Source organism: Seriola dumerili, unplaced genomic scaffold (assembly GCF_002260705.1).
Source record: "Seriola dumerili isolate Sdu_G_001 unplaced genomic scaffold, Sdu_1.0 BDQW01000191.1, whole genome shotgun sequence".
NCBI lineage: Eukaryota > Metazoa > Chordata > Actinopteri > Carangiformes > Carangidae > Seriola > Seriola dumerili.
Genome location: NW_019174446.1, coordinates 4,572,140 through 4,594,617, shown reverse-complemented (window position 1 = coordinate 4,594,617; position 22,478 = coordinate 4,572,140). Strand labels below are relative to the sequence as shown.

The window sequence follows — 22,478 nt, the reverse complement described above, 5'->3', positions numbered from 1 at the left end:
AGTCTCAATAATTAACACACAGATAAGTGGTAATGATCTCCTCATCTACCTCTAGACGAGAAAGTGAATAAGCAACAAACTTTTGCTTTAGATGTTTCTTCGAGTGATTTGTGTCATCGGACCAAATTTCTGTCCAATAAATGACCCGGTGATGTCATTGTGAATAGTGGAGGAGCAGAGCTGTCATCAGAGGGAGTGTTTGATACTCACCATGCAGCCTCGAGTTTATTTAATGTATGTTGTCAGTGTTATCCAGTCAGTAATTTGGAATTAGATGACCGCTATGAGTATTTCTTTAAATAAAACACACTAAACATCCTGCCTGTCATCTTTTAGTTAAATGAATTGCAATGGAAACAATGACTGCCTGTGACAAATCACCTCTCAGTATTTAGTCGACAAAATGATTCAAGACGCTGGGAGATTGAGCTCAGATTTGTGAGTGACCCTTTTGCATAACCAGGACCCTGGCTGTGTTGGACTATATAAATGTGTTTTAATGTAGAGCAGCTAAGCTGGAGAGCCCTGCAGTAAAAATGGCCTTGGCATATATGCTTGGGTTTAAATCACTGTAATGGACCTGGATGTGACAGTCATAGGCTAGAAAAATGAAACCATCCGCCCTCATAATCCCATAACCATTACTAGGATTGCAACAAAACTGAACTGGATACACATTTCTGTAGAGGGAGGAAAAAAAAAACAGCGCTTATATCATAGTTTTTTGTTTGAAACTGACAATATGGCCCTCCTCAGATGTCTTGCCTGAGTAATTATCTGTGTTAGATATGATGTAGGAAAATTGTCTCATAGGTCATATGTGTTTGACCTATAGAAACTGTTATTGGCCACAGGTTTTGAATTAGCTACACATGTGGGTAAGATACAGTACCCACAGTGGAGCTCTTATCACAACTCACAGTCAGCAAAACCAGTCCTAGAAAAAACAACACTGACAGAGTGCAGTAATAGGTTATTACTTAAAAAAACAGTGTTCAGATATTTCAACCTTGTGGAGCTTCACTTAATGTAGACATAACAAACAACAGACAGCATATCATACTTTTATGATTTTCTTTGTCACTGCTGGCTTATTTCCAGGGTTTGTATTCTTGAGGTTTTTCCATTATTTTCATAATGTGTTTGGTATTATTTTCTTTCACTTATAGGGGTTTTAAATAGTTATATTGATTCTTAAATTGACTTTGTGATAAAGCACAGTCGCAGGACATCAGATGTAAGTGGGTAGCAATAGTTTTAAGTGGTGTATTAATCTCACTTATCTTTCCAAAGCTGCAACAATGGGACTGGACCCCTGGGATATGTGAATGAAAAGATCTATCTTGAGTTCATCATGTAAACAACAGTGACAAAGCAGCAGCCTCAAACCGTTTCTTCCCTATTTTTTACCAGCACACGATCTTAGTCAACGCCCGTGTGACGATGACAGCCCTGCTCCTTCGCTTTACAAGCCAGACTTGTACGTTACTTCCTGTTCATAAGAGGAATCTCTGAAAAAAGCCAGTAGCTAAACATACAGCAGTGTCCAGACATGCCTAAGATAGCTCCGAGCAGTTCTCCTATTGTGGAGCGCTCAAGTATGCACCTCCATGCAGCTAAATACTAACAAAGGGGGGAAAAAAGGAGAAGTGTGGAAGTGTGTACAACTTGTGCGCTACACTCATGCCAGATGGGAGCATGGAAATGACCGCAGCCATTCACAACTTGCGTTATTAACCGCAGACTTCTTCATTTAACACCGTCACCTCTCACATTAGACGACAATCAAATGAGATGACTAGTAACCACGCCGGTGGCGGCGGCGGCGGCAGCAGCTACACCGCCGATGCTGCAGGGTTAAACATGGCTGAGTAATGTACTTGTATCAACAGCGTGCACATAAATGAGTGTTTACAGCTATTGAAAGCTGCCTGATTCAAGTCACAGCACATAGAAAAACTTAGAAAATAGATAATAATAGTGTAGAGAACTCAAGATGCCAGTGTACACATTTCTCCGGATATGTCAAACATGAATTATACGTTGTAAAAGGAGAGGATTAAGTGTGCAGCTTTGAGGTAAGAGCTTGGGTTTGTAGCCTTGAATTTATATGCATCGCAGAGATGATGTCTTGTTAGTGTCCATATCCATATTAATATCTGTCTCAACCCCCTTTTTTTTTCCAACTGGTAGCATTCTTGATGTCTAGACAAACAAATATGACAAGCCTAAGCCCACAGCTTGGAAAGCTTTATATGTGATTATTTATACCTGTCAAGTTTTGGTCAGTTTTTTATGTGTAAATCTTTTATGGAGAGTTTCTAAGAAACGGTTTCTGACCATGCCAAGATGTAGCCTGACTCCTGGGCCAAACCACTGGTAGTAAACATTAAAGAAGCTGGCATTAAGTATAGCACTCACACCGAAAAACCCACTCTTGTCATTTATTATATCATCAGCACTGTTGGCAAAAGGTTTCCAAGTCCCTCAACAGCGATGCACCAGGGTGAAGCAGTAGAGGAGCGGAAAGCAAGGGAACCTCAAGAAAATAGGAGTGAAGTTTGTGTTGATCTTGATTTTCGCACGTACTGACGTGTGTGCGTATGAGAAATAGTTTTGTCAAAAAAAAAAAAAAAAGAAGAAGAAGAAAAAACAAAAACACAAGAGCGACATCTTAATCTGTGCAAATGTAAAAGCAGCATGTTTCTGTTTACAAGACACGAGCAACGATCACTTTCTGCGAGAGACACGAGCGAGGAGCAGGCCGCTCATAAATCTGAGCGCAAGACGCAGTGTGTCTCTAATGCTCTCCGCAGACATGTTGTGGCTGCTCAGTATGTGCAGTGTCACAGGGCCAGATGTAGCAGAGCTATAAATTATAATCTTACAATTTCCAGAGAAGATGTAAAGCGAAGGCGAATTCTCTATACAACCATGCTGATGTTTTGAAACTCATCACAATCCGGAACCAAATCAAGACGTCGTCGACACAAGAGTTACCCAAGAGTTAAGTCCTCGGCCCATCTGTGGGGACTTTGTAACGAGGAAAAAGAAAAAAAGAAAATACCTAACGTAAGTGAGTCCAGCTTTCTTATTCGCTGCTGTTTAAGACACAATTTGGATTCGCACCTCTGTTAAGTTATGATTTGGCCCCTCCTGCATGTGCACAAGTGTGCAGCTCTATAGGGTTTATCTTGGCAAGTCTACACAGTCTCAGTATGGATGTTTTGTTTTATTTTTTTATATAAAATCCTTACCTCATGTACAGTTAAACTTTAGTGGGCATTCCAACCTGAGGCTGAATCCCACTGAATACAGCCAGACATATGAACTGATCCTGAAGAAAGGGTAAAGTTACTTAAGCGTAGTTGTTCTACACACATACATCATGTGAAGCATTACACCATCAGGTTTTTACATTAGCCCTATCTTCTCTAATGAAGTATAGAGTGCTTGATGACCTGGTGGCTGCAATGTTTGTCGCTGCAGAGATGGTTTTGAAGTGCTCTGACTTTTGTTGACAGACGCTGTAGTTAATGGTACTTTACTCAGCAGCAGAGAATCCATCAAGATAAGCCTTCAGACGGCCATTGAACCATGCCCCACCGCAGAGTTTTAAAGTTGTTCAACAACTAGCGCAGCCCCATCCCACAAGTGCCAATCACTCGTGCAGCTGCTTTTTTTTCCTACCGCTGGTTTGTATCATAATTCATCTCCTAAAGTATGTGATGCTGCTTTTTCATCTTTGAGCTCACACGTGCACATTGGCCAAGCCGCAGCTGACGCCAGAGAGCTACTGTAGGCAAAGAAAACACAGCGTACTATTACTTTCCCCCCATGCAGTCTGCTCACGCTTGCCCCACAGCCTGCCTGCCTTGGCTGCCCCCAAAAGGCTGTCTGCTTCTGATTATGTGTGATCATCCTCGAGCTTGCCAGCTACATTTCAGACTCACGGGAGTCTTTTTTTTTTTTTTTTTCTTCAAATCTGGCCTTCATTCAAAAGGAATTACACTGTAGCTTGTCTAAGCCATTGTTAATTGCACTCATGGCAGCTACCAGCCATATTCCTGCACTGCTTGTTATATGGACGTCTTTTTACTCGTCATTATCATTTCCTTACTTTTTGGAACCCACATGGAGACGTTCAGAGTTTTGTGAAAGTTATGCATTGGGAGGGTAAATAATTCTACCGCTCATTAAACGCTGTTAATTTAAAAAGAGGCAACAAGCACCATAATGGGACGTATCACTGCAAATTAAAACTTAATTTATCAATGTAAGCTTACAGTGTCCATTCTGCCAATTGCTTAAGTGTTCCCATTAGTTAATCACTGCAGTTGGCAGACAGGGATAAGTGGCATTTCAATGCTCAGGAATGTACGGTATATTTGAACATATAACATATGTCAGGCATATCTAACCAGTATGTTTTCACCTTTCTCTATCGGTTTATGACCCCAACATATAACAACACGGTCAGATAACAGGAACTATTACTCTGATTAATGGCAATAGGAGTGCAATTAAGGAAATAAGCTGTAAAGTGAACCTCAATATTTTCCTTTAACATAGGCAAAGAACTAGGCCCGGTGCCCGCAGATTCACTGGGGACTCACTTGAAACAACGCAGTGGAAAGCAGAGATGAGGAAGACGTTGTGTTTGTGCTGTCAGTGGTTCAGGTTGGTTATTTTGGGCGAAACTGTGAAACCGTATTTCCCACAAACACGAGGAAAACACATTTGGAAGTGAAACTTGATAGCATTCGAGTTCGGATTTTAATCATGGGGAATGGGTTGAATGTTTGAGTAACGTTAATGATCGTATAATAACAATGTTAACGAGGAAGGCCATTATAGTTATATCAGTAGATGTGCTGCAATATGATACCTTGTTGTTCGTGTAGGAGACGCCCCTCTTCCTCCCCGTCCTCTAGGGAAGTCAAAGGTCAGGGACAGCTGCACAAAAACACGTGGAAAATGTATATTCATTACATCAATCCCAATAATATACAGTCGCTGCCACTGAATTATGAGTTTAAATAGCAGGCAAACTACCAATAATACTGGAATCATTCATCCGCTTTATTGGTAATCCTGTGGAGGCACTACCATCTAGGAGAAACAAGTTCAGAATAACACTTAACACATATAATATCATTCATAAAATTTCAATTTAGTGTCAAAATTTAAATCATTAAGACAGAAAAATGTGACTCTAATCTAAAATAACACAACAACAGTCAAAATCTACAGAACAGCAAGTAAGGGGACATTTCCCTGAGATTGCTTTTTTAAATAGACTTTATTATAAGAATTCAGGCCACAAAGATAAGGCACCTGGATAATCCAAAGAAGAATAAACTGGCAATTATTTCAATGAATTTAAGGTAGAAATATATATATTATAATAAATACATATAATAAATATATAATATAATTAATAAATACATGTTCGATTAATAACTTAGTTCCATTTTGTAACTATTGTAACTTTTATAAGTTACTTTAGAACTTAAATACAATTTGAATCTAAGAGTGAATATTAGTATTAGGTGTTATGGACAGTTTTAGTGACAATATCAGTTGCAATTTGACAAATACAGAGAATTATGTCACAAATCAATGAAAAAAAGGATTCAAACTTAGGACCTTAGAAATAAACTTGACTTTGTGGTAAGGTCTCTCTCACTCTCCCTCTGTGTGTGAATGTGTGTGTGTGTGTGTGTGTACACTCACACGCGTATCTCGCACACCTCCCACCTCCTCCGATGGGATCCCAGGGTGGAAGACATCATCAGGCGGTCCAGGAGGTTGCAGGAGCCGGCCGCGTCATCCCTGGATGGGCGGCGCACTAACGGAAGGACGGAGGGTGTTTTCCAGCTTTAAAAGCACCGGAGCCGGCCCCTCTGACAAACCGCGCTGCGTCATCGACCTGGGGAGACTCTTGAAAACCTTCACTGAGCTGAAGAGAGCCAAACTCACCTCACCCGCGGTCCCATCAACAGCTCCTACCTGCGCCGCTCTCCAGATCCATTACAGTAGCCTACAATATTTATCCCCGTCCATCTGGAGCGCGCGGTCCACCGCGGTGTGCTCCCAACTTGTGCACGCGCTTTTTTCGTGAAATTCTTTGCGAGCTATGCTTTTATTTAATTGTGTATGAAGTGAAACCAACTCTTGCAATACTACCGTCGCTGAAGGTGTTTGCTTTTTACAGTCTTCACAACCGGAAAAAAAAAAAAAAAAAAGAAAAAAGTTGCGCATCGCTTGTTGAATGCAGGATACCTTCTGCCTGAGCGTCAAATCCAAGTTCAGCTTTGGAGCAACAGTCGCTAAGGAGCGGGGACTCCAGCTTCTCACCTCACTCGCCAACATGAAGTCTGCAGAGGAAGGTAAAATATAACGCTTCAAGTCCGACTGAATGCTTGAACAGGCGCTCACATACGAACTTGCTGTCTTTGCTGTGCTCATTTGATTTAAAGATGTGTTGCCATAACGTGCTGCGGCTAATGCAAACTGATAGGGAGCTTGTGCACCCCAGTGAAGTCTATGCCAAGCATTAGTTGAGCAGATATTACGGCCGTAGCCTATAATCTGCTACTCTACTGCAAGATCAATGCATGTAGATAAATAATTAAATAAACACACCTGTAAATATCTGGGTACAAACTTGAGTAGCCTAACTGTTGAGTGACTGACAATATATTATTATTTGGTCACTTTGATAAATGATTTCTATTTATTAAAGGTTAAAACCATAAACATTTTCCTTAATAATCTATAAATACTCATTTAATGTGAGATATTTGTAAAGATGTCACCACATAAATTGTGTCCACTTTTATACTTAAATTTGTTGCTCAGCATGGGGGATCAAATCAGCTGTAAATTGTGTGAGTGCAGCCATTTTTACATCCACACCATTAGGTGTCTCCAGCTGTCCTTTGCAGGTGCTTCTCATCATGTGTAATGAATGTTGATGGGGTTACACTGCCGCTGCTCAACTTGATAAGAGAAAAGATTCATGTGAAATTTATGATGTTAAAAAGGAGGCGGGTTGTCAAATCTCCCAATGCACTGAGAGAGGTCAGAGGTCAGGGGTCGACTATAGAGCAGCCCTCAGGAGCTGCTAAGGATTCTCTGATTTGCATAGAGACACTTCGGCACAGAGGATGGTTCATCCTGGGTTTGCCATTAAAAGGAAGTTTCTTTTTTTTTTTTTAAGTTCTTTGATTCAGCTTTTTATGGTAGTAAAATGTGATTTGGTCCATCAGAAGTCATTGATAGTTTGTCTTCCAGTGCTGAAGTCATGGGCTTTTTGTGGATTTTGAGAATTTCATTTTGTCTTTGAGGTTACAGACAGTCGGGTGCGGGCTGTATTATTATTCATTTCAGTCCCTCAGTCTTAGCCTTATAATTGGTAACAGACGTGTGTTTGAGTGTGAGTGTGTGTGTGTGTGTGTGTGAGTGTGAGAGAGAGAGAGAGAGAGAGAGAGAGAGAGAGAGAGAGAGAGAGAGAGAGAGAGAGAGAGAGAGAGAGAGAGAGAGAGAGAGAGAGAGAGAGAGAGAGAGAGAGAGAGAGAGAGAGAGAGAGAGAGAGAGAGAGAAAGCTGTGATGTGTGCATTCAGGGATGCCGGGTAACTTGCTTGACAAGGAGACATGCTTAACCACACACAGCTTCAGCACTATGCCGAGAGCTGCTTTATTATCACACATAAACTCAGGCACATAGACACACCAGCACACACAGGCACACACACACACATACACACACACTCTACTGGTGTTTTGCCATAGCCCGAAGTCAGCCATGTGCAATAAGTGGCCCCAGGGTTCTTAGTTCCACAGGCTGCAGATGACTTCTGTGGGCGACCACCTATCTCTCCCTGAGGTCCCGTCAGTCTGAGCCCAGCCTAGACCACAATCCCCGTGGATAAACCCATCCATTCTTTAGTCATGCTGGTTTGGTTGTGGGGAAGAGAGTGTTTTGATCGTGATAGCATAATTGAGAAAAATTGTGGAGGACAGAAAGAGCACGCTATAATCTGTGTGATAGCCAGTGTTTTCAAATTAACTCTGCTTACACCGCAGTTTGAACCCAGTGCAAACAATTGTATAAGCATTGCCTTGAGTGCAAGAGTGAGTCATTTTTATTTTTCTTTCATTTGTTTTATCCCACAAATTATGATCTGGTGTAGTTTTTGTTAGTTCAGCAGTCATGACGTGTGTGTGTGTGCAACCAGGAAAAGCCCAAAGTTTCAAGATCATGCAGCAGCACAAGAGTGAAAGCTCCAGTGTGTTTGAGTGGGTGTTTGAAGAAGTGAAGTATGTTGCGGTGTGGTGCACTGATCACACACATGTTCAAAAGGAAAAAAAAAAAAAAAAAAAAACAGCTGCAACTCTAAGCAAAGTCAGTCAGGCTTGAAGTAAAGGGGTGTGTCACGACGGGTGGAGTGGGCAGGAGATTATCATCTGTTCAGCACTTGAAGAAGGTACACCAGAGGAGAGAGGCATCAGAGGAGAATGAGCTGAAGGCATACTAGTTTTTATGTTGAAACTCAGTGTATAATCACTGGGGTGGAGATGAGTTTCCAGAATAAACAGCAAGAGGTTGATTTCAGCTATGTGTTTGATCACAGCCGAGGTGTCCAGCATGAACCTGAGAGAGGTGGGTACTTTTTTGTATTCTTGGATCATGAGGAAAATGACTGAAGTGAGTGTTTTTTTTTTTTGGAGTGAAAAGGTTATGAAAGGGTCTGACGTCTAGCATTCTGTTAGCCAAACAGAGGAAGTCACTCAATTCTTAAAAGCAAGATCTGGCACTTGATATTATCTCCTGGTTGTTTATAAAAAAATCCGAGGCCTCACTTGTTGTGTGCTGAACTTGTCTGATGCATATCGCATAATCACCTCTGAAAATAGAATCTCATAAACTAATTTTAGCTTGCCTGCCCATATATTATGCGGTGTGTGACAGATTCATCACTTCATGTGATGCGCAGCATTGTGGTTAACAAATATAGCACGCTGCATCAAGGGGAATGCCCTTCACTGGGTTTCTGACTGAATGGTATTCATTCTGTGACTACTTTTATACTCATTGACATTATCAATAAAAGCCAGACGTGAGTTTTACAACTGTTGACACAGCAGCCAGCTGCTACGAGGCTAACTGAAGCAGCATACCTGCCAGGCTCTATGTGCTCCCACTGACTGTGCTTGTGTGTCACTGCACTTGTCTGCCTATGATTTCCTTTTGTGCTAGCTTGTGCGTGCTCTTTGTGTGTGTTTGTGTGTGTGTGTGTATGTGTGTGCCACGGTGCATCTGTGTTTAACACTGCAGCAAACTCTCTTTGTCTTAATCAGAAGCTCAGAGCGATGCGAGAGTGCTGTCAGTTTTCCACAGGGGAGGGCCTAATTCACTCAGTGAGTGATGCAATCAATCAAATAAAGCATCCATCAGCGCTGCTGGAGGAATTCCTGTAGAGTACATATGACAGCAGGATGTGCCAAATAGAGCCTTAGATGAACTGATCAAACAAACAGAGTGGCTGTGCAACTTGCGACTGCACAGCAACCACATACAGTAACCGCTTTGAGATGATTGCTAAGCTTATCCAGATGTTTATAAGGAAAGGAGGCAGTAAGTCGCTGCAAGACATGTTGCTGAGAGTTGTGTAGGGGTATTGTTCTAAAATGTAATCACAGTTAATTACCACCATAATGTCATGCACTATACTTCTCCACAGTTAAAATATATTTCTTTCTTTTTTTTTCCAGATGCATACAGCTACACACCAAATGTCAGCCTGTCCCTTCCACTGGGCATGGGAAACCCCTGTCTGGCCAACCAGTACCACACCTTACAGACCAGCCCAGTCATCTCAGTTTCTTCTTGCCACCAGACAGGCTACAGTCTCCAGAATGATAACCATGCAGCATCAGGCTATTACCTGCCCCACGGCCTGAGACCCAATGGGGCTCCAGCCTTGGAAAGCCCCCGTATTGAGATCACTGCCTACAGCCAGTACCCCGAGGATGAGGTGGAAGAGAGCAGCAGCGAGGACCACATCATCAAACGAGGCGTTAACTCCATCGTCACGCTGACGCTGCCCAACGCAGACGGCTACCGTGACCCCAGTTGCCTCAGCCCTGCGAGCAGCATCTCGTCACGCAGCTGCAACTCTGAGGCGTCCTCCTATGAGTCCGGCTTCTACAACTACGACAACTCCCCACAGAACTCGCCTTGGCAGTCTCCATGCGTGTCTCCCAGAGGCTCGTCCTCACTTCTGTCCTGCCCACATGCCGGCGGCCCAGCAGGCTCCCCTCACCACTCGCCCTCCACCTCCCCTCAGATAGGAGCCATGGCTGAGGAAGGATGGCCGGCTCAACCCCGTGGCTCCAGGCCTAACTCCCCTTCCTGCAGTGGAGGCGGTGGAGGCAACGGCGGAGGTGGTGGGGTGGGCAAGAGAAAGTACAGCTTCAACGGTGCCCCCTACCGTCAGACATCCTGCTCACCCAACCAGTCTCCTATCCCCTCTCCGCATGGCTCCCCAAGGGTCAGCGTCACAGATGAGAACTGGCTCGCCAACACCAACCAGTACACCAACTCTGCCATCGTGGCCGCCATCAACGCTCTGACCACAGACGGAGTGATAGACATGGGGGAGGGAATCCCGATCAAGACACGGAAGACAATGCTTGACCACTCACCCTCCATGAGCCTGAAGGTGGAGCCGGGTGGCGAGGAGCTGGGTCCCGATGGGGAGCTCTGCCATGAGGACTACCCCTCCCGATTGGCCCTCAAGAAGGAGAACTACTGTGGAGGGTTCCTGGATGTGCCCCAGCACCCATACTCCTGGTCTAAACCCAAGCCTTACCTCAGGTAGGTGACACTGCTTTGGCATCTGTTGAATAAACTAAGTCGTTCTGTACCAAAGTTAATCACAAAAATCCACAAGATGAAGCACTTGTGATTTCAAAGATGATTGAACCAGTCAGTGTAAAACCCAACCCGCAGTCTTGCCTCTAAATTGCAGTGCCAAGACAATGAAGCGAAAACAAGCGTTTACTTATTTAGACAGATTTATGGTTTCTAACGTTCTGCCTAAGGACTACTTTTTCCCAGCAAAGGAATGACAATTCATCCAGTAGCGCCACCACTGTGTTCCGTTGTTGTCTTTTCGTTTCCACATTTAGCGTAATTTATTCATTGCAAGGACAAGATTGTTTTAGTTTTTAATCTTCAAAGGCCATATCAAAAGGCAGAAATCCAAAAGTTGCATGCTCTTCACTTCCAAAAGAGTTCTCTTTGAAGATCAAAACTATTTCATAAATCATATTTCACAGGGAGGAGTTGCCTAGCATGTGTATGTCTGTGTGTGTGTGTGTGTGCCACTGTTGCTAAAGCAACCTACACACAAACATACACGTACAGACACACACACACACACACACACATACACACGTATATGCATGCACTCAGCTATGTCATTGATTTTTTACTTTTGAACAAGGTAAGTTTTTTCGATTTCAAATGTGTACCTTGTAACATTTTTTCCAAGCCAATGACACTCTTTCCTGTCGGAAATCAAGTGTTTGATTAAGATAGTGAGCAACAGGAAGTAATGGTGACAGGTCTAGCTGAAGGGGAAGCAGTCTGTGAGTTAATCAGGCAGCTTGCCGCTCTGGTCCGCCGCGCCATCAGCCCATCTCTTTCTGTGGAGCTAACGTGATGTCATGCACCGACTGGGCAGATAAAGCCCTGCAGGGGGAAATCAGTTCGTTTTGGGTCAACAAACAGCCTGCAAGTTCCACAAAGATGCCAGAGATTGGTTTCAGTTGAGCCACCCTTCAGGTCAGGGGTTTGCGTTTACCAGGCATCCGGCACAGAGAAATATTGTCTTGCACATGTTTGTTTTGGTTTAGATATCTCCACGGTGTTCACATGGGAAGCTCTGGCTCTGCATCTGAACAATGATGTTAAGGGAGGCCAGCTGTAGCTCTGAGAAAGAGATATGCTCCAAGGCAGGGTGTGCTGCTGACCTTATTCCACTGTATAACTCCATTGTCTGCAGCATTAGTGTGGTTGTGTTTTATAATTTTACAGTTATCAATATGGAATGCATAATAATTGTATCAAAGGACAGGCTGGTTGCCAGTTGGTGTGAAATTTGTTTTTGTGCCCTAGAAATGTCTTTACTCCCGCTGTCACTTTCTTAACTCTGCATGTCTGTTTCCACCTGTCACACCATAATAAAAAACACACTGCTCTCTAACCAGGGCACATTTGACTCTCATTTATTTATTTTTTTTTGTAAAAAAAAAAAAGGGACTCTAATTATTACCCAGACCCAAGGAATTACACACGTCAGTGAATGACTTCAATTGATTAGATTATAGACCATGATGAAATGGAGAAGGATCAAGCTAGTTGGATTACACTTAAGTGTCCTAATTTTGAAGCTAATTTAAAGCAAGTTTAGGACTTTTTGATTTGCACTTCCTTGGCAGTTATTGAACCGTGGAAAAACGGCAACCTCACAGTTCCTGCTCTGGCAAATCAAATCAAAACAAAGAAAAAAGAAGGAAAGGACAATCATTCTCCTAAATTACAAGAAAACTGGAAATGTGAAACAAGCAACTTCCTGTTTTTCAGGAAAGATAACTAGAATTGTAAATCTTTCATGGACTAGATAGAAGTTAATTCACTATTATGTCAGTCACTGGCCCAGTAAAAAAACAGCTGATATTTTGTATAACGTTACTTTATCCTAATAACAAGCAATGTGTCATGTTATTCCAGCCCATCCCTGCCAGCTCTTGACTGGCAGCTTCCGTCCTGCTCTGGCCCTTACAACCTTCAGATTGAGGTGCAGCCAAAGTCCCACCACAGGGCCCACTATGAGACTGAAGGCAGCCGAGGGGCCGTGAAGGCGCTCTCCGGAGGACACCCTGTTGTACAGGTACGTCACCAGCATTATATGCGCAGAGAGCAACTGTTTACTGAATCAAGGTTGGCTTTGTGTGTTTAAACTGTGTAATAATTTGCTGTCCTTACAGCATAAGTAGTACCAAGCAGACAAGTGTGGGCTGATTAACGGCTATTTTTTTCTGGCCAACAACAAGCTCGTGACGTGGATGTTTGGCTGGTGCAGACTTTATGACAGCTTGTAGTCATAGAGCAAAGTCGGCACAGCTATGAAATTTATGTCAATTTTTTGTCAGTGATTCTTAAAATCAGATTTGAATTTATTGTTGGAACCTTGTCGAGCTGGATCTCTAGATTTTAAAAGACCACTGGCCCTAGAAAAAGCTATTTGTGTCTGTGACAGACTGACTGACTAAGTGATGAAGTTACACCATTAGTTTGGCCATTGGTTGGAGTTTCCTCATTGGCCACTGCTCCTTCACTATGAAGTGCTGCAATTATTATTATGTCATTTACAGGCAGTGTTGCCAACTTAGTGCATTTGACGATACATGTACCAATTTTTCAAACCTCTTTAGCGCCTTTATTTTCAAATAAGGATGTGGCGACCATTGGATCAGGGTTTCCCTCCGCATGCACACCTCTCTATGCCTCTCATTCAGCTGACCGGCTTGGAAGTGACTGCTGGTTAACATGTAGTGTTAATAATAACATATACTGTATTGTGAGCTCAGAGAGTGGCAAGAGAGAGAAGCAAACAGATAAAAGGCGGAGACTGGCTGATACTTGGCGGAATGCAAATACGACGCAATAATGTCATGGAAATGCTAATTCGTTTATTTCGTTATCTAGCGACATTTAGCGACTGTTGAAGTAGGCTTTAGGTACTTTCTATTGAAAGTAGTTGATTACAGCAGTTCCACAACATTTTTCCTTTATATATATATTACTATTACTATATATTATTATATATTATTATATATATATATGTGTAGGTTTTGACCTGGTCTTGTTTGTAACTTCTGGCAGCAGCAGTGCAGTATATCCAAACCGCAGTCTATGTTTCTGTATGTGCTTGTATGCTATGTTATTAATGTTCCCTGAAGCCGGGAGTCAATCTACTGCTGCAAAAGGTCGCTCTGACCAGCAGCAGTGCATGCTGACTCAATTAGTATAGAGCAGGAACATCGCCTCTCACTATTGTACTTGGCGAACACTTAAAGAGCACACGTCAGTCTCACCAGCAGCACAGCACAGAGCTCCTTTCTCTGCTACACTGTCATCGCACTGTGCTGACATCTTAGTTTACTTAAGGTGGGGATTTAGCGACGTGTGTGTGTGTCCTCAGGGTTGTGGGTCAATTTGCCTTCAATTCAAACTAACACTGTATTTAACCCAGTAATGACAGGGCATTCATTGGTTATAGCTTTGTTAAAGAATAGATTTAAATGTTTTAGATTGCAAATTAAGAATTCTATTCATCACGCAGCCAGAGAAAACATTTCTTTTGGGGCAGCACAGGCTCAGGTTGGTGGTCTATCCTTGTTGCACACTTAACATTAGACGTTGTTAGCGCCACAGCTGTTTTGTAAATAGATGTTGTCAACACATCCCGGTCTGCTCAATGTCAAACACACTTGACAGCTGTTGGCCTATGTGGTGCTATAAACAGGCCTGTCAACCCTCAGGTTTTCTCTGTAAATACAGGTAATTATTCCCCTTCATTTCAAACCTTTGTATACCAACATGATGCGAGTGAATCAACATTTTACCCTGGCACCTCCCAGATTCGGCCTGCCATGCACAGCTGCGGCAGGTGAGACTGATCTTGATTTAGTTTATGCCATTTTATGACTCACTTGGGTGGGGGGTGGGGGGGTGGGGTGGGGGTGAGAAGTCATGAGTCAGCGTCAGTGTCTTTGCAATACACACATTTAGAGTGATGACTTGGGTTGTTTATTTCATACTACACAGGCACCAATTTATTGCTTTGCGGGGATGTTTTAAAGTCTTACTGTGTATGTGAAGAAATTATTAATGAGTAGTAGTCATGGAGAAAATATGATGACAGCTGCTTTACCATCACCCCCCCCCCCAGATGAGCATAGCTTACATTTTACTCTTACTTTTTGGGTGTGGAGTGATTTATGCTTCTGATATTGCATTTGTAGTCGATTGGGATATCTGGAGGGTCTCATAACAAGGACAACACTGGAAGCATAGCAGTTGGCAGAAAGATAAATCTATAAGGATTAGGCAATCATGTGTACATGCTAGAGGGTAAAATATAGGACAAGAGAGTGTCTTGTGTCTTCAGAGAGTTTTTGCACAGTTCGAGCACAGGGTTTCTCTACATATGGGTGTCTTAATCTTTATCACTGTCTTAGTCTCTGCTGTAGAGTTGTGTGAAATTGTGTTGTTGTAATCTTGGAGGATAGGGCATGCTGTAGTCCCCAGTGCCCTGTGGTAATGAGTGGCAGGCGCTGGATGGGTGAGGTGCAGTCAAGGAGAATGAGTCAATAATGACACTAGGGCACGGGTGTAGGAAGCAGCTAAGGAAGTGTCTGTGTGTGTGTGTGTGTGTGTGTGTGTGTGTGTGTGTGTGTGTGTGTGTGTGTGTGTGTGTGTGCGTGCGTGTGTGTTTGTGCTTAATACTGGATCGAGTAGAGAGAAAGAGAGAGAAGGGGCAGGAGGGAGTCACCAGGCAGCTGGGGCTTGGCTCAGCTGCCCCTGGAGATGCTCTGTATCCTGCTGATTAGGGCCTGGGTGGCCCTGAGGTTGGCTGAGCATGGTGGTGGTGGTGGGGGGGCGGTGTTGTGGTGGGGGGGTGATGGTGGATAATAGTCAGAATCCCAGCGCCCATCAGACGCCACCTCCTCTTTCCACGCACCGGTGCCTGCCCCCCCCACCCCCCACCCCCTGGGGGGGGCCTGAGGATGTCGCTCCATGTGAACCATTCATCCTTCAACCATCTCCCAAACCCGCAGCAGCAGGCCTCCCTCGGCTGAAGCCCAGTCATCCACAGCTCTATTGTTTTTTTAGCTCATGGGTGATCAGACACACGCGCGGTGAGTGATGGTGACATGTGTGTTGGAAAGCAGCACTGGATGAGGAAACAGCAAGATGAAAAACAGGAAGGGATACACTGTTTCTATACCTTACCGTGCCCCCCCCCAGAGAGCCAGCAACTGACAGATAGTTAAACCAAAATACTCACCTGCTCATTTACTGCTGCTGTCTTGCTATCCAGTAACAAGGTGTTTCCCTGATATACACACAGTAAAGTTTAGCATCTCTAAGGTCTGACATCATCCTAAGCTGCAGCAGATCAACCACAACACATTCAGCGCAGGATGGCGAGCTTGTGGGATGGGTGCGTGGGGAGAATGGAGTGGTTTAACTCCGGCCGCACACCAGCGAAAACCTCTAGATTACGGGTTACCTCGACTCATTACCCTTCTGCAGCTTGCACCGGCTATCCGCACTTCCTGTTCCAAATCTCATTCATTTATTCTGGACCCGTACTCCATCCCTCCGTCCCCTCCTCCACATCCGCAGCCTTTTAACTTCCTCTCTCACGATTGGTCCACTTTGTGACCCCCGTGGCTGCTTTTCCACTTTATTTACTGCAGCAGACCACAGCGCCATTAAGGGGATCGAGGGTACTCTATCGGCTCCTCTCACACTGCTCCAGACGCTCCCCTCTCTCACCACAGCTATGCCAAAACGTCTACAGGATGATTTTCGTAGCTGTGCTCAGGAAAACCAAGCAACCTGGTCTAACTTCACTCAGAAGACTGCCGTGACAATGATTGATGGCTTTTTCCACAGGAGAACAGTGGGGAAAAAAAGTGGAATCACGCCGAAATCTCTTCATTGAGAATATAGCTACAGAGGACGTGACCCGTCTTTGATCTGATATGTGGGTTCAGATGAAGATGTTGCAAGGGCTTTTGGGTTCAAACTCAGTCAGGAAGCACACAGACATCCGCCAGGCCCTTTGGTAACAGCAGACAACAACACCTGTGGAGTATTAAACCTATCACCCAGCACGCAGCGCAGTCATGCATATGGCCAGTTCATATGGGATAATGACTGGCCTATAGGGTTTACCCCCTCATACATACACACACTCTCTCACCCACTCTCTCATTAAGTCTAAAGCAGCAACAGACACGGTTGTAATTTCAGCAGGATGTGGCCATCATCCCCATTAATGTGTGCGTGACTTAATACCCATCTCCGTTCCCCTGCAACTGTATGTAATGCACGTCAAATTCGCATGTTTCCCGCCACAGTGACATAAAAAGACGGCGGTGAACATGTGCTCGGTTCTCCGCATGTGCAGTTTCACCTTGGGATCCGGCTGCGTAATGTCTCAAAGAAAAGCCCTGATCTACAGCACCCTATACTGTAGCTGCTAATTGCTCATTAAATCTACTGCCGCCTCTTGTTTGAGATTCAAAAGGCTCGGTGTACCCCGTAGTGCTGTTAGAGCTTAGTCAGGGCTATTATTCGTTGCCCAAAGGGGTATTTATGCCACTCTTAAATTGTGGTTCTCCATCTGCGGGGCTTCCCTTACACTGGTATTGGGCTACCACTAATTACCAGTTAATAACAAGTGGAAAAACGGAGCGAAATGCGCATCGTTTTCACTAGTTTGAGGTAATAACCAGACAGCCCACAGATTTATGAGGTAAGACACTGGTGGCAGTCGTACTATCGGGGGGTACAGAATTTGTCCGTGCATCATCTTACTCAAATTCTCTGTAGGTTTGGATGATATTTCTTATGGCAGACCGTGCTGGTAACAAAGCCATTCTTTTTTATATGGAATTTGGACCCTCGCTGGTCTAGACATGGGCTAGTGCTTGAAACTATGCCCTCAATGACATAACACCAAAGTACTCAGTTCAACAAAAACTTTGAGGGATATAGCTGTTTGGTTGCTTATAAAAGGAGTAGCATTTGGAGCCATGGAAACGCTGCGCATTAAAGGATTGCATATGTTGCCTTATGCATTCAATATGAGCGACTGGAGACATGAGCAGGGCAGGGGGGGTGATGGAGTAAAGTCTGGAAGGAGAGACAACTTGGATGAGTTGTACATTTAATTGGGTACAGCAAGGCTGGCTGTGTGACTGTCAGCACTTGACAGAAAGAGGGGAGCGTGATAATGGGAAAAAGCCTGAATCTGCTGTTGTAGTTCTCCTCCCCTGCTTCAGCCCCCCCCCCTCCCCCTTCCTCTCCTCTGCTGCTTCCAGTCGTCTTCTCCTTCTCCCCTCTCCAATTCTCTGCGCCACGTGGACTTCTACGAGTCATGACATTTCTCCAGGCAGTGATGAAATCACTGCAGAGGGAAAGAAGGCAGCCCAGTGCAGGCCTGTGGAGTGTATTCACACTCAATTTCTAGCCAGGCCAGACACATCTAATTTACCAGCAAGTAATTATCAAACAGTACATGCTCAAATCCTTTCTTTGAACTATTGAAGCCAGGTGCAGGCAGCATGAAGAATGTCAGTATTACTGAAGAGACTGAGGGATAAAATGTGTTATGAATATATATATATATAATTTCATTATAACTGCACAACTGAATGTGCGTCCCTAATTGAAGCAAATGAGAGAATGACTGAGTGAAATTTTCTGTACCGATGATGGATCTGCAATGGTCCAAAGGCGAGCATGGAAGATGAATGGTGGAGAGTGGTTGGGATGCACCCTTCCTCTCTCTTTTTAGCTCGACCCCCCCCCACCCCCCACCCCCCCACATCATCACAACTGACCCAGACAATACAGCTGCATACAATTACACAATTAATGCATCAGCTGCCATATCCACAATGTTTATTTGAGCCTCAGCTATCAAAAAATGGCTTGTGCACCAGTGGCTTGTGGTGGGAGGTGTAAATGGATCTAGCTGACACAGTGGCAGAAGTTGGCACCCTGAAACAGCTGCAAATCAAGGCTAGATTCAAACTCCGTTTAGATTATCTCAAAATAAATACACAGTACGTGTGCCAGATAGGCTGCAGTTACAGCACGAGAAGCTCATCTGTTCAAAATTAGCGGCTCCGTGGTCCAACCGCGCAGGCAGCGTCAGACACAAATACAAAGCTGAGGTCACAGGTGTGTGTGAAGCCTCTGTCGTAGGCCCACACTTAAAGTTTACGACACTATCTCGACTTTTTCCCCCCAACTTATTTCCCCTTTGAGAATAAAATGAAGAAGTAAGTTTTGTGCTCTGCTTGTGGTGTGCATTTGAGTGAGCATCACAGGAGTTTAGCAGAAGCAAAGAGGGGGGGAGGGGGGGGGGGGCGCCTTAGGGAGAGGGTCAGGGGAGCACATATGGTAAAGGAATCGAGGGAGGTCGCCCAGGGGGGACTAGACTGCCTTCCTCCGCTGCTGGGAAGGCCAGCGTCACCAAGAGGACTACCTGACCTCATTAATCACTTCCTGTCCTCCATGAGGTCACTACGGCTTTGAGTGAGGACGCCACCGTCATTGTGCGCTACCGCAAGACTAGTGAAGGGATAAAGACACCCCCCTCCACTTCCCTCCCTCCTTCTTGCCTCTCTTGCGGGCCCCCTTACAGCCACGTGGCGGCTGAGGTAATGGTTGGAGGTCACTGAGAAATCCAAAGAAGTCTACCGAGGCAAAAGTGACAGATGACACTGCTTTGTAGCGTGGCTGCCTGCGTTTTATTAAATCATAAGGAAACGTCATGCAATTTAACGCTCCGGTGTTTCAGATCTGTACCTCATGCTCCGCTATAGCCCTCTCAAGAGTCAATACACAAGTAACTGGTAGCATGTGCGGCTATGGATAATTACTTCTGGTGACACCATAAGTAAAATATAACAAGCAGAGCGGGGTCTGCTGGTGAGATCACCGCATAGATGAAGTGGTCCCTTGGGATGCCAAGACTTCAAGAAGCTCCTGACCTCGGCCTAACTCACTGATGACTAGCATGTGTGACTAGCTCACAGGTCAAGACAGCTGCTAGAGACACTATGTGGAGGTGAAGAGAAAAATAGGACGGTTGGAACTGGGAGATGAATGACAGCCTTAGCGTAACCGCTCCCTCACCACTCCCTTGATATCTGAATCAAAAAGCAAAGGCAGATAGCCACTGGTGCGTAGTTTATTGAGACATATGGATATATGCTCTGCTACACTGACTAGTCAGGGCCTATTATTATTCAACATAATTAATACTGAAAATTGTGGAACTGGGAAGAAAAAGAACACAATCCTCTGCCTTGTCCCAAATCCAAAAATATCTGTCATCAAGTACAGACCAAAGGCGTTTAATCTCCATGTTTATTATCAGGCCAGACAACTTTAATACAGAATCCAGACAAATTTGTTCTCAAACCAAAGACATTAGGTGTCCATGACACTGCAGCACTAATTTCCACAGACTTCTAATGACGTAGTTCCCCCGTCCTCCACCAGCCTTCCTCTTCCTCACACCCCCCATCCCTGACCACCCTCGTAAAGGTAATTATAAACCCATTAATCAGATTATGTCATAGGTTACATGTGGTCTGCATTTTGTTATATGACTCAGTCTGTTAGATAAACAACAGGGGTCTTTTATTCCATTTGACGGTACCACTGTTTTCACTGGGACGGAGCTCAAAGAAAATTGGGGTAACTGACCAATTTGTGGGATTCTTCTGGTGGCCATGACTCGGTGAGCCCTGGTCTTGAGTAAGTGATCCCTCCCAGTAAATGTCACATGCGGTCGAGTAGCCACGTGGGTGGATCCACGGAGGTCGACTTGATGAGAAGTTAGTCCTCTCAGTTTTTTTTTTTTTTTTTTTTTTTTACATACCAGATGGATTTTGCAGGTTCCTGACAGTTTTTTAAGGTTTGGAGAGATTTCTAAGCCCACACCAACATCCACCCATATGACCATACGACCACTTTGCACTGTAAAGAGAAAGCATATCCTGGGAGGTCCGCAGTGTAAGACACGGTTCCACCAGAAATCCACATTTGGTTGGCAAATTATTCTGGTCAGACATCACTCACAAAGTATCAGTTGTCCTTCACCACACTTTGGAATTTGCAACCCTGTCTGTATGTTCATATTTTTGAGCCATTACACACTTGGTCAAACCAGCAAATTATGTTGTTTTAGAGATTGTCAGAAAATGATCCAGGGATGCTGAATGTAAATTGGCAGTTCAGAGTTGAAGTGCTGTTGACCCCAAAGACAACAGTACTTTTAAAACTATGCATGCCCATGGAGTTTTTCTTCTCTCTCTCTCTTTTTTTTTTTTTTTTTTAAAGATTTGATCTTTTTATTAGTTGAGCAGTAGCAGCTAATGGAGGCTAGAGGAAGTGGTAGTTGTTTGAAGTGGTGGTTCTGATACAGGAGTCTCTTTCATCACAGTGGGACACAGTCTCTGAGCTTTAATGGAAATCATAATGCATGTTCATAACTGCCCAAAGGCAAAGGGGCTGGAATCTGTCTGCATGCCAAATGCAGTTTTTTGTGTGTTATTACCTATCACATGGGGATAAAGTTTGCTGAAGTGCTGCACCTATACAGAAACAGTTATTACACTCTAAATGTATGTTGATACTCATCACAGAAAATTTGAAAATTTGGACATTGCGTCCAATGGTAGTTTGTTGAACACAACACAATGTCATCGTGTTGGTTAGTTTATTGACACTAAAGTTTTAATGTCTACCGAAGATTTTGGTTTCATCCTGCAGATGCAACTCATAGGGAAGCTGGTATCAGACCAATCACTAGTTTTATAAACGTTGATAACTGTGAGCATTACACCTCGAGGCAGACCTGAGATGATTGTCCTTTCTTATTATGTCCCTTTAAGGGTCACTTTACACGCGAGTCTCTGTCGACTGCTTGTCTCTCTATAGGCACTTTTTTTTTTTAATAGCAGCAGTGAGATTTTAATGAACAGTGAAGTGATGGGGAGCCAGCCTCTCCATCAGCCTCCATACCTCTGTACCCAGGAGATCCCTACCTCAGGCAAACCCAGAGACATCAAAAAACTTTTTTCTTCACCTTCCCCTAAAGGAATGTAGAACTAGCTGAAAAAAGAACAGTAAAGACCACAGAAAAAGGGTCTCCAACCCAGCTAAAAAACAAACAAAGAAAAAGGGGCTTATTTTCGCAGCCCCTCTACCATGTCAGGGCTATCATTAAAGGCCCCTTTAACTATCAGTAGCCGATGTGCATTCAATCTCTATTTACTAAATGAGGGGTTGCCTCAGATGGGGGTCTTAAAACCTGATGTTGGCTCTCACCTGGGTCCCTTTGTTCTCCCGCCAGCTTTATGGCTACATGGAAAGCGAGCCGCTCACCCTGCAGCTGTTCATAGGGACCGCAGACGACCGCCTCCTGCGACCACATGCCTTCTACCAGGTCCACCGCATCACCGGCAAAACCGTCTCCACCGCCAGCCATGAAGTCATGCAATCCAACACCAAAATTCTGGAGATCCCTCTGCTGCCTGAAAACAACATGAGAGCCATGTGAGTGCTCTGAGACCTCCACACAAG

General features: G+C 44.1%; 1 protein-coding gene across 1 annotated transcript in view; it reads left to right on the top strand.

The window, feature by feature from the left end:
* Nucleotides 1-6,274: 6,274 nt before the first annotated feature.
* The window catches only part of LOC111227860 (nuclear factor of activated T-cells, cytoplasmic 1-like), a 59,539-nt gene continuing 43,335 nt past the window's right edge, over nt 6,275-22,478 (top strand). Inside the window, exons 1-4 of the mRNA XM_022753586.1 lie at nt 6,275-6,392; nt 9,782-10,886; nt 12,807-12,966; nt 22,249-22,451. Coding sequence (XP_022609307.1) covers nt 6,275-6,392; nt 9,782-10,886; nt 12,807-12,966; nt 22,249-22,451 — 1,586 coding nt within the window. The remainder of the gene's footprint in view (nt 6,393-9,781; nt 10,887-12,806; nt 12,967-22,248; nt 22,452-22,478) is intronic.